Genomic DNA, 13089 nt, shown 5'->3' with positions numbered 1-13089 from the left:
ACTTGTTCAGATGTGTCACACACGACAGAAACAAAGGGGAGTACACTCTTTCTGCCTTAAAGAAAAATACATGAGCTGTGGCTCAAATTTCAACACAATGAAAAGACAGTTGAGTGTACTGAGGCCTGCAGAACACCCCACCACCCCCATGTCTGGCTGCACCCTCCTTTCTACTGCACTTTGCTGCAGGGCCTCGGCCCGTCACCCTTACATGTGGGTGTCATTGTCACCCAGCATCAGCATCCCCACTGCGACCAGTGCTGGCCTGGCGAAGGGGCATGGGTACATTGGTGGAAGGAGAGTGGAGGTGACACTGCAGAGGGGCAGCTGGGAACACTGTGGACCATTGCCCAGAAACCACAGTGAGAAAAGGAGGGAGAAGAGTAGATGGAGAGGGAGGGAGAGAGAGAGAGAGGGAAGGTGCGAGGTGACATTTGTAATAAAAATAATAATAATAATACATTTTATTTATGGGCGCCTTTCACAGCACTCAAGGACACCTTGCAGTTAAAACAATCAAAATCACAGTTAAAAAGGCAGATATAATTTAATTAAAACAAACACATTTAAAAGATTGAGATAGAAAATTAAAAGAAAGCAATCTATGCAATATTTTGATGGAGGGTGGAGTCATGTGGGGTAGGCAGTTCGGAAAAGGTGGGTTTTGAAGGTGGGTAGAGACTATGGTACGGATGGATAGCGGGGGGGAGTTCCAAAGTCGAGGAGCAGAATGGCTGAAGGCTCTAAACCCCATTGTGGACAGGTGGGCAGAAGGAGTCGAAAGCAGTGAGGAAGAGGAGGATCGGAGGGTTCGGGATGGAGTGTATGGCTGAACGAGTTCAGAGAGGTATGGAGGGTCGAGATTATGGAAGGATTTGAAGAGAGAAGAAGAATCTTGAAGTTAATATGGTATTTACTGTAGTGCTCTGAGCCTTTCCAAACCCTGATGACAAGGCTAATTGAAGCCTGACAGGAAACCTTTATCCCCTAGACCTTTTTGGTTTATCAGTTCCTCCACTTCCACCAAACAGCACTGCACCCTGTTTTGACAAAAGTTTAAATTAAAATATAAACACATTTTGAAATAAAGTAGGGTCCTTGTTCCTTGAATATCCTCCAATCTGTATCTTCTACCATCTGTCTTTCTCTTTATTGTTATTCCGATGCACTGCTTACTGTATTCCACTAATTGTTTTTTTATCTTCATACACACATAGGTCTAAATGTCAGCTTATCTCTTATCTCAACTGTCTGACCCTCATGTTATCCTTTGGACCCCTGGTGACCCAGTGGGGCTGTAATGGCAGTGATGTGTCACATTCCTGCTGGTGGGACAAATTACAGGAGAATTCATGGTACTCTAATTACATCCTCTGCCTGTCATCGACACCACACACCCCCACTCCCCCTTACACGCACCCATGCACCCGCCCTGAGGTGGGTTAAAGCCTTATGAGACGTGTGAGCAGTTTTTTAGGTATTTGTTGTCCACATATCAAGTATACAGAAATATTATGTACTATTAGCCAGACAACTGACAATTATAATGCTGTTATACAATTAATGCCACTGTTAATTAGATTAGAAAAATTGTTCAGCTGTGTGTTCTCACATTTCCAGTTATGCCAATCCTTTACGCCAGTGATACAAAGGGGCTTATCGGGCAAATTGGACCACATCCAGCCAGCGTAGATGGCTGAGTGATACTCACTTGACTTTTCTTTGGCCCTCAGATGAGGACACTGGCCCTGTGGTGAGGGTGGGTTTCCGCTTCCTTGGCCGCCCCGGTCCTCGCCGGGCTGGGCTGCGAGGTGTTTCCTCCTTCCTGCTTGCACATGCAGACATAAACAGACAAGCAGTGAGAGAGAGTGAGAGAGAGAGAGAAAGAGAGTGAGAGAGAGAGAGAAAGTCTGAGCTAATAGAAGCTATCTAAACTGAAAAGGTCATAGCATCAAAGAGTGCAGAAAGTAATCCTCTTAGAAATTAGAAGCAATTGTGTTTAATTTTATTACTTTTGAAAACTCTGAATGCAAAAGGTAGAGATAAGCTTAAGGGAAAGAAGGATAAGGTCACACTCACTGATGCTCGTGCTTCCTCTGAAGTTTGACCAGCTCCTTTTGCTTCTCTTTGTAGCGACGTTGTAGCTCAGCCAACTTTACACGCATTGCAAGCTCAGGACCATCCATTGTTTCCATGCTACCTTTGGCTGGGCACACCTGATGTACACATAATTTAGTGGTTATTTTTAACATTATCTATTCATTTATTTAAATAAAAACATTGCAAATCTATAGGAACTTTGTTTTGTTGCAGTCTTACTGGTTCATTGCGAGGTGTCCAGCTGCATTTCCTACGTAAATTGAGGATCCTGCTGGCTGGGAAGGGTCGCCCCGAATCCATGCTGCTGCCTTCATCTGAGCCCATCTCCAGTGCACGGGCTGTGGCCAGGGTAGCAAGGCTCTGGAGGTCAAACATCAGCAACTCCTCTTCTGTTACGGGAACAAAAGAAATGTTTGGTTCATATTGTGTCCATGCATGCTTGATTTAAAGACACTACAGTTGAACTAAGCTAGTTTTCTTCAAACCTGTCAAAATGACCAAGACATATTTTATGCATGTGAGTGTTACATGTGCACATTCACCATCAACTGTGATATAGTGAATGAATGGTCAGAAAGACATTGAGGGAAACTGGGCACATTGAAGCAGCAGCATATCATGTTAGAGTTCATATCAATGTGGACTCACCAGATGATGATATGTCAGTGGCCATCTGGGCAAAACTCTTCCTATATGGCCCTATCTGCCTGTGTCACTGTCTGGACTAACTGCCATCAATGGACTGAGCTAAAGGCTGAATATCAGAGATTGCAGTCTAGTCACAGGGAAGAAACATGAACTTTTGTTAACAAGTAATGCTATCTTCTTTACAAATACAGTATAAATTAAAAGAAATACGGATTTTTCTCACGTCTTTTAGTACTTGCTTTGGTAAAGACTATTGTTGTGACTCAACATGTGCCACTTCCTTGAGCTGTCAACAGTATCGCATCAGAAAGACAACATCATTGAATCTAGAATGAGTTGATGATATCCTTTTTATAGAACCATCTTTTGGGAGTGATTAAATGCATTAGGATGCTGTGGTAAACAAAAAACATCCTTTTGCATGAATAAAAACAAAAACAAATGGTGCTTTGAAAAACAAGGAAGCTTTTAAAGGCACTTTAAAACAATGGGGTCTAATTAGCCAGGCAATGCTCCAGGGTGCTGAAAACATCGACTGCTTTTGTGATTACACACTAACTTTCAGTAACGTGTTGTGTGTGGGAGAAAATGAGGGACGCCAATTGGTGTGTCTCTTTCCCTTTTTGTTAAAGTGTGTGCATTTGGAATTACGTGTGTGTTTGTGCACACGTGTGGATCAAACAGCAGCGGGATGGAGAGACAGCTCCCTAAGGAAAGCTGGAACGTAAAGAGAGGGATTGAGAAAAGGAGGGGTACACCCCTCAATAGTAGTTCACCCCTGTCTTCCCTCTCCTGAGGCCTCTGCATCGTTAGAACAGCCTTTTAGAAAATAAAAGTGCCTTTAAGACACCAAAGAAGAGAAACAGTAAGTAGGCATGCAGAAAGCATCTCTGGGGACATGTTAGAAACCACCAGAGGCTCTTGAGACCAGCAGGAAGAGAGGAGTATCTGGGAGGAAACATAGAGCGATGGAGGCTAGGCCTGAGGGGGGAGTGTGAGTTTGTCTCAGCGGACGCAGAGGAGAAGGAGGGTATACTACAAGAGAGAAGTGCATTCTGCTGATATGAGTATGTGTATGAGTAATCGAGGACCCATTGTCTCTCACCCTGGCTTTTCCCACAGGTACGCTTTTGCTGTTGCAGCTCCAGATCTGCCAGCTCACTCAGAAGCTCCATACCCTGGTGGGGTTTAGGCTGCAATGGGGCAACTGATGGGGTGCTAAGAGGGAACAAGGGAAATGGAGGTACATCTGTGCAGAAGGCAGCAGCAATCAGCAGCTCCAGACTCCAGTAGCAGGGCACAAGAGGTTTTTGGGGCACGGCAACAGTTGCATGGTTTTGGCTAGGGGCTGAAGCTGAGGCAGGGGAAAGACACACAAAATCCACTGAGGCGTCATCAGGGGTCATTTCATTCTTGTGCTGCTGCTCCCTGTTCTTTGCTCTGTCAAGGGCCAAGGGCTGAGGCTCAGGAGATGCAGGGTCAAGCTCGATGATGTTGGGCAGCTCTGGCTCCTGCTCTCCAGGAATGCTGGCCTTTTGAGGTTGCTCCACCTGGCCCTCCTCCCCCACCGCCTCATCATCCTCTTCCTCTTCCAAGGTGATGACAGCTTCTGGCCTTTCAGGCTCCTCTGTTGAAAGGGGGACTGGACAGGAAGCAGCCTCACACACTGGACTCTTGGCAAGGGGGCAAACCAGCACCTCTTCCTCAGCAGGCCCCTGCTCCTCCACCTCCCTCTCTCCAGGCACATAGTTGGCTGCTGTCACCGCTGCTACCTCCACCTCCTCCCTCGGTTCCAGAACCACTCTTTCCTCTTCTTCCTGCTCCACTTCCTCGGGTTGGAGTGGCTCTGGGAGGGACCTGACCACCGCTTGGCAGTCTAGCTCCTCCCCCAGGCTGGAGAAAGACTGGGGAGCATGCTCAGCAGGCTCCACTTGGACTGCTTCCAGGTCGGCTGGCTCAGCCAGTCGAACATCCTGGGGGGAGGGCCCACTCTTGTAGCTCATGGCAATTGCAGGGTAGGTATATCCCGGAGGCAAGTCTATAGAGAGAGAAAAATATAGATAATAAAATCATCAAATGTAAATATTGGCTAAACAATTCTGATAAAACCTCCCACAAAAACATCTCATATTGTCATTATTTTGTAAGTGGTATTTTGGTGTAAATACAACAGAAAGCACCAGTTTATGTTTATTATATCAAGTCCTTCCACATTGCTACCCTTGAGGTCACAAGGGATGAAAACCAGGAAAAGGAAATGCACCCTGCCTTGACCCCCGAGCTGTAGGAAGGGTAGAGGGCCAAATGCAACCGTGTGTGAGTGTGTTATTTGAAGTGAGCCAGGCTTTGGTTTATCAGAGCACCTGACACAATTCCTTTGGTGTGCGGCGGCTGTTAGCCAGACATTAATGATGATGAAGAGAGTGCAGGGCCTGTGGGGGTGGAGGAGAGGTGAGTGCTGCTATTGAGGTTTTTCTCAGTTCTTACCAAGGTAACTGTAGTGGAAGCTCAGCCAGCAGCCATTTTCTGCAGCTTTGAGCTGATCAGTCAATCAGTGGCTTGCCTACAGAGCCACCCACATACACTACCACAACACCAGTAGAAAAAAGGATCTTTTACAACAGTGGCCATTCCAATTACCACTGTATATAATGTACAAGATGATACTATCTCCGAGAATCCACTGTCCTTTTTTTCTTTTGCTGTGTCAGAGGTATGTGGCTTAACAATACAACTAGTGGCATTCTAAACTGATTATAAACAGCATGTTCTTTGACTTTGGAAAACTTTAAGGCACATTTATATATTTTTGTTTGCTTTGTTTGTTTTGTATAGATGCTTTTGCATATGCTTACCGGGCTCCAAAGACTGTGGGTAATCCTGTGGGGACTGTCCCTCTCCTCGCTTGTCCTGGGATTCGGCTCCCTTGGGCATCTGAGGTGGGGTAGGGCTGATGGCAGGTGAGTGAGGGGCTGCTGCAGCAGGGCTGGGTGCAGGGCAGGGTGTAGAAGGAGTGCTTTTTGGATGTGGTCGTAGTGACGGAGACTGGCAGCAAGGGGACAAGTGAGCGGCACAGGCCCCAGGGGGAGAAGTGTTCCTCTGCGGTGGGTTGTAAGAGTAGGGCTTGGCAGGTTTAGACGTTCTGGGTTCCGAAATGAGTTCCTCTAATTCAACCGGCCTCTTCTGCACCTGTGGCATTAAAATAAAGTTGTTTTCATTTCTACAGTTAAAGGAGAATTTCGGTTGATTCCAAGAAATAGCTATTTTTGTAAATTTGGTGTGCTGTCAGTAGCAAGAAAAAAACAAAAACGATCTGTGCTGCCCACACCGAGTTATCCTCCTGCCAGAGTTAGCACCCAACAGGCCTAAACAGAGCAAGTTTTAAACCTGTTTTAAGCCTCTTAACATGTTCAAAATGTCATTAAAAGTGCCTAGCCATGTGAGGTGATTCCTTCCGAGTGAACACAGTGAATCTGACTGCTGTAGATGTGACAGAAATACATAAAAGTTCTGCTAATTCAGCGGCATTTAGTTCCAGTGTTGAGATGGCAGTTAGAGAACTTAGAGACCATCTACAAACTACAACACAGAAAAGAGATAAAACAAAAATATGTAGGCTATCTATTTAATGGTTAAATAAGGTAGTGTCTCCAAACTTACCTCAATTATAAGTTGTCTCCTGCTAGTTGTACTACAGCACTTACTTGTAAAATAATAAGCATTTGCTTATTTTTGAAAATATATTTGTTTCTCTTTTCGGTGTTGTAGTTTGTAGATGGTCCTTGCAGTATCAACACAGGAACTAAACAGAGCCGAATTAGCACAACTAATTTCTTTCACATCTACAGCTGTCAGATTCACTGTGTTCACTCTGAAGGAATCACTTCACATGGGTAGGCACTTTTATTGACATTTTAAACATGTTTAGAGGCTAAAAACACATTTAAACACTTGCCCTGTTAAAGCATATTGGGTGCTAACGCTAGCAGGAGGATAACACAGAGTAGGCAGCACCAACTATTTTTGATTTTCTCTCTACTGACAGCACTCCAAATTGACAAACAGACTGTTGAAACTGTTTGAAACCGGAATTCTCCTTTAATGAAGGGCCCTACAAATCTGGAAGAGCTCAAGAATGTGGATTTCTATATAAGCAATGTAATAACTAATTCCTTGCATCCTAGTCATTGACACAAAAAGTTACATGCTCAGCAGCCTTTATTCAATGATTTTCTCCATCCTTGTGAGAAAGTCAGCATATCCCAACATTTATAAGGGGAATTAAAAGTAGACTAAATAGTCTTGTGAGTAAAGCTGACTCATGACTCATTCACTCTGCTTGAGTCTTGTTCTCTTTGTATGTCAAAATCAGAATCAAAAAATGATTTATTGCTAAGTAGGTAACACTTACAAGGAATTTGCATAGATAGATAGATAGATAGATAGATAGATAGATAGATATGATTTAAATGTTAATGCTTCTTGAATATTTTCACTTATAATCACCTGTGAATTGTGAGTAGCATGATGTTGCATTTCCATGCCATGTGCAGCCCTGTGCTGCTGCTGGGTTTGAGACTGTGGTTGTGGTTGCTGCGACTGGTGGCTCTGGTGCTGATGCTGATGCTGGAGCTGTTGGTGTTGCTGGAAAGCGTACAGCTCCTGTTGCCGTTAGAACTGGGATCGGGAGTACACAGCAGGATGCTGTATGTGGGAGGGTGGGCCCGGGCGCCATACACAGGGGGCCACAGCCCTGGCTGCTCCATCACATCTAATGAGAAAAAGGAGGAGGTATGTGACTGAGTGGGCTACCTTAGAACAAAAAGACATGCACACACACACACACACCACACACACACACACACACACACACACACACACACACACACACACACACACACACACACACACAACAACACACTTTAGCAACCTTTTCCTTCGGATTCATTCACAATAACACTATGCATACACTAGACTACAACATTGTGTTATCCATATCCTTATCCTGTCATTATCTACCTCCTACACACCCATTTCAAAACAGTGAAACCATTAAGGATCATTTCAAAATCATTGTATTCCCATTTTATAGCAACGACAAAGACAAATGTCTTTAGGAAAAAAAAAATTTGACTTCACAAAACATCATCTCCCCAGGCACCAAGAATCCCACACTCTCCAGCGCTCTGAACAGAAAGCTGTCTCATAAGAACTGCCTTGAGAATCAGCTGGAATGCTGGAAAAAGTTATAACAATGATGAAATGTGAACAGATGAGGATGGCTGTAGGTTGGTTGGAGGTCAAAATACTGAGTTGGAAATGCGCGTTTGTCTTGCTGGAGTATTCAGCGTGGACTTTCTGCCAAAAAGTCTCACCTGCCCAGCCAGATCGCAGAAAAGGGTCTGCAAAAAAGCCCAGCAGGAAGCTTGGTTTCATTTCTGTGGGTGGACAACCTTTTTCATGTGGCTTTAAGGATCTGTGCAACTTGGTGTGGGTGATGTGCTATGACAGAGGTCCCACTTGGGAAGGAGTGGGCCTACACTGTAAGAACCTCAAAAACCTAATTTTTACATTCTCTTACCCTTTGCCCTTGAACCGCCCCTGCACAAACTTTCTCCTAGACAACCCCAAAACTCATTGCTCAGAGACATAAACTTGGATCTTTCCTGTGGGAAAGCTTTTGTGGAAGCATTTCCCTTCACGGATGAATCTCCTGTGGAGCACAGAAGGAAACATACCGTCAAGGATTGTGAGCTAATTAAGTGTCACAGCCTGCTCACTGAATATGTGTCTACAATGAGTTTTGAGAAGTGATCTTTTCCCTGACTCTCACACACTTTCTGTGCTGTGATGATGAGAGCATATTTCCTGCAGCAGGTTGTGTGCAGAAAATGTTTGAATTGTGGTGTGCGTCTGTGAATGAGCCCATTAAAGGGAAGTTCATCAGCAGTCTTTACAGGAAGTGATCCTGTGAAGAAAGTGCTTTATAAATACACTTGACTTTACAGAGGACAAAGCAATGTTATGGCATACCCAGATGATGGGTTGCAGGATGGGCAGTAGGCTCAGTGGGCAGGACCACCAGCTGGGCAGAGGGGTCCTGAGGCAAAGGCAGGACTGGCTGCAAAGGGCCTGGCATGGCTGCAGAGAAACCTGGGGGCAGATTCTGGTGCAGGGCTGAATGACCTATACCTGCTTTATAGAAAGGATGCCCATTTAGATTTATATACCCATCACATACAATGTAAAACACTGCTACAAATATACTACAACTATCAATCATAATCATTGAATTATTAAATCAATTCTAAACCTGACTGGAAACCAATGAAAAGATGCTAAAAGTTGAAATTACATGTTCTCTTTAGCATAAAAAAAGAAAACTCAGTATTTGCTGCTGAGCAAGATTATATAAAAGCATAAATGACCTGTAAATCAATGGAGCATAGAAATGCCTATGTTTTTTTTACCTATTCCATATATAGACAAGCAGAACTGTACTGCCTTTGTTTACATGATCTGTAACACTGTACAAAGTCCCACAGTTGGAATGTGTACGTACAATCTCCAATTTCCAAAAAAATAATATTCTCTCACCATAAGAGTGTCCTGTCATCCAAAGGGACGGGCTTCCAGTTCTTGGCATCCAATGATGGTGGGCAGAATGTGCAGCAGGATCTCCTAATTGGCCAGACTGGAGGGAAGTCCCGCCTGGGACCATGAGATGAGAGGTGAGGTCTCCATGACAGCTGTTGGAGGGGTGACAGCTGTTGGAGGGATGGATTCTTGAAAACTCCACCCTTTCCTTATTATCCCTGGAATCAGGATGAGACAAAAATAAGAAAATACATATGTAGACCACTGAAGATTTCTAACAATTATTATTATTATTATTATTATCTAACAAGTATTGAACAATTTCTTTACAATTGCTTACCTGATATATGCATCTCTCTCTCTGTCCAAGCAAGTCAAACCTATCTGTTCCCCACTCATCCTCTTCCTCTCCTCCTCAGTGGTGGAATCTGAAGGGTACATAGAGCGGGTGGGACCTGCGAGACAAACATTAGCTTAACTATTAGCTCTTACCTGGTGAGGACCTGTTCTCAAGTCTCTCCCAATTTCTAGAAACATTTACAATGACTCACAAGTAGGGCTGGGTAGCGTTACCAGTACAAATACCAGTACCTTTAAAGTGTGTCCCATACCTTAGCTTTTTTTTTATGGAATACCCATGATATGAATGGAAGCATCTGGGCATGCTGAACTGAGAACTCTTTTAACTACACTGTGCTTAACTTCACCAAACTACAGATTGTATAGGTTGTAGTTGCTGCGGAAGTAGGTCATCACATGTCCTATTAAAGCGAAGAATACAAAACCATACAAATAGTAATTCTTGTCTAGATCTGGGTACGAAAAGGATCGAATGTAGGTATTGTTTGACTGAGAAGTTTCTATTTGGTACTGGGTTATTTTCGCCAATACCTTAAAAGGTATTATGTACGGATATCCAGTCTTACTCGCAAAGGACGCACTGATGCTGCTTATTAGTTTTCCATTTCAACCATACTCTGAATTACAGTGCCGGTCAAAAGTTTGGACACACTTTCTCATTCATTTGAATTGGAACGTTTGTCCAAACATTTGACTGGTACCGTACATACCATACAACAACCTCTTAATGTATTTACCAAAAATGAAAGTTTGTCTCATCACTGTAAACAGTGCCCAGTGACAGTCTTGAAGCTTATAGACGTTGTTTTTGTTTTCACATCTAATTTATAAAAAACTGTTCCTCGCACCTCTGTTCATGAGGAGGTGACCTAGACTGCTTACCTTTCACCGAGGGATGTACCCTGCCCTGTCGGCTGTTGGGATGACTGTCTGCTGAACGACAAGGTGGCTCCCTCTGTCTGGCCACAGCCACTGCTATTCCCACTGGTGGCTGTCGCACCTCACTTTCCCCATGACCAGTGTCCCCCATTTCTCGGCCACGCCCACTGAAATCCGGGCGTTCACTGTCATTGCCGGGGCCCTTTCTGGAAGGTAAAGTCTGTTTGTTGCCTTGCAGGGCACAGCTCCCCCCGGCAGGACCTGATTTGAGGCTTCCTAGACCCCCAAAGGGGCTTTTCTGGGAGAGGAGCAGTGGCTGTTGCTGGTTGCTGTACTTTAGTAAGCTTTTCATGGCACTGCTCTCCCCCTGAGATGGCCCCTGGGGCTCAGGTTGCTGCTGTGGCTGCTGCTGTTGCTGACTGAGGGAAGGTGCTGGGGGAGGCTGTGGAGGAGGCAGGCTCATTCCCGGCTGCTGCTGCTGCTGCTGCTGTTGTTGCTGCTGTTGCTGCTGTTGCTGCTGCGAGTGTTGCCCACCAGTGCTCCCTAACTCCATGTAGGACTTCCTTTGCTCCTCCTCGGGTTGTGACATGTGGTGGGGAGGCCTCATGGTCCAGGGTGGCACTTGGGGCTGCTGGTGGTGGTGCTGCCCATTGCTGTTGCTGTAACCATAAGGAGAAATGTCCATCTTTCTTTTTAGCTCCTGACTAGTCCCCTGGTTCAACTCAGCAGGAGAAGGAGCATCTGGGCCAGGTCGGCCATGCTGCTGGTGGCGTATCCTGGCTACCTTTTGGCCATCTCTCTGTAAGGAGCAGCTACCTCCACGGCCAGGGCCATGGGCTGCTCCAGCCCCACTATGTTGACCCATGCTTTTATTTCCAAGTGGGGAAGAGTTAGGCTGGGGTCTTGGATGGGAACAGTCTCTGTAAGGAGAGGTGTTGACAGAATGAGGGACAGAGTGTCCCGCTTTGGGCCCCTGGGGCAGCAAGGGCCTGAACACATCCATGTCCACACCACTGTTGATACACTCAGCACTGCGTGATCGTACAACCTGGTGTTGCTGTTGGGGATGCGGAGGCTGTTGTAGTTGGGAAAGTGGAGGAAGCTGTGAGGGCTGCAGGTGTTGGTGGTGGGACTGCATCCAATCTGGGGCTTTATCTGTTTTTCTGTATGGGTGCGGTTGTTGTTGTTGTTGTTGTTGTTGCTGTTGTTGCTGTTGTGTTTGTTGTTGTTGTTGTTGTTGCTGCTGCTGCTGTTGCTGTTGTTTTCTGTGCCAACTACTATGGTGCCCACTGCCTCCATTCTTTTCTATTACCTTATCCTTGGCATTGCCACCTCCCCCTCCACTGCTCACACCATGGCAGTCAGGGTTACCAAGCTGGAATGGCCCACTAGATTTGTCCCCCAGGCCTGCCACAGATGGCACAAATGTAGGCCCTGTGACTTTAGGTTCTCGCCCCACATTGGCTGGCCCCCTCTCATGTGAGGCAGGGTTGGCTAGAGGACCAGGAGGGGGTGGGCAGAAAAAGTCTGGGTGGTGGTGTGTATGGTGGGAATGATGTGGGTGGTGTGGATGGCTGGGGTGAAGCTGAAGGCAATGGAAGCCCCCTGGGTGAGGATGTGTATGCGGGTGAGCATGGGGATGTGAATGAGGGTGTGCCCCTCCAGCAGCAGGACCCATGTGCAAGGGTGGGGGTACAGCATAGGACAGAGAGTGGTGGAGCGGTGCCTGACCCCTTTCCAGACAGTCTGATGGTTGTTCACTGATCCTCATCTCCCCACTTACCCCCTCCTTGGTGCAGCGACTACTGCTGCTGGACCCCATATGTCTGCCCTGGCTACTCCCCCCAACCCCCATAGCTCCAAGGGCTGTGCCCTCCCCCCCAAAGCTGGACATGGAGGCCTTTGCCCCTGCTCCAGTTCCTGCATCTCCATTTTGCATCTTGCCATTGTGCAAGCAGGCACTGAGGGGCTTGCCCATACTCTGAGGGTGTTCCTTGCTGTACTCCATTGTGAGGGATGCCTTGTGCCTCTCTAGGGCTCGACTGTTGACCTCCTCTAGGGGTAGTGGGTGCTGGGGATAGTGTGGGTGCTGCTGATGGGAGTGGGAATGGTGGTGGTGTGTGGAATGGGGTGGCTGGTGGCTGTGGTGCTGTTGCTGCTGTCTCTCTTTTGCCTCCTGTTTGCTACTGGACCTCTCCTTATCCTTTACAGGTACAACTCCTCTCTCCACAGACCCTTCTTTGATGCCCTTATGTAGACCTGTCCCTACCCCTGGATCTCTGTCTCTGCTGCAGGACCCCTGAGAGTGTCCTGAACCAGCCCTGGACATTGGTGGCAGACTGTGATTGGCTGAGATGAGAGGTGGCTGGGATGGGAGACCTCGAAGATAGAAGTTTTCTGTGAAGAAAGAAGGCAGGCAAGTTAAGACACATATATTAGTCAAGAAAGGAAAAGGCAAAGACAAAATTTGATTATTCAGCTCCCATGATAGTGTCCCTAGGCATC

General features: G+C 46.2%; 1 protein-coding gene across 1 annotated transcript in view; it reads right to left on the bottom strand.

The window, feature by feature from the left end:
- Nucleotides 1-13089, bottom strand: part of LOC116707118 (BAH and coiled-coil domain-containing protein 1-like) — a 33648-nt gene that overhangs the window by 13919 nt on the left and 6640 nt on the right. Inside the window, 11 exon segments of the mRNA XM_032544301.1 lie at nt 1712-1825; nt 2080-2216; nt 2320-2489; nt 3854-4786; nt 5604-5937; nt 7255-7475; nt 7478-7519; nt 8782-8943; nt 9346-9563; nt 9686-9800; nt 10588-12981. Coding sequence (XP_032400192.1) covers nt 1712-1825; nt 2080-2216; nt 2320-2489; nt 3854-4786; nt 5604-5937; nt 7255-7475; nt 7478-7519; nt 8782-8943; nt 9346-9563; nt 9686-9800; nt 10588-12981 — 4840 coding nt within the window.

This window comes from Etheostoma spectabile, chromosome 19 (genome assembly GCF_008692095.1).
Source record: "Etheostoma spectabile isolate EspeVRDwgs_2016 chromosome 19, UIUC_Espe_1.0, whole genome shotgun sequence".
Lineage (NCBI taxonomy): Eukaryota > Metazoa > Chordata > Actinopteri > Perciformes > Percidae > Etheostoma > Etheostoma spectabile.
This window is presented reverse-complemented; position numbering and strand designations above follow the sequence as displayed.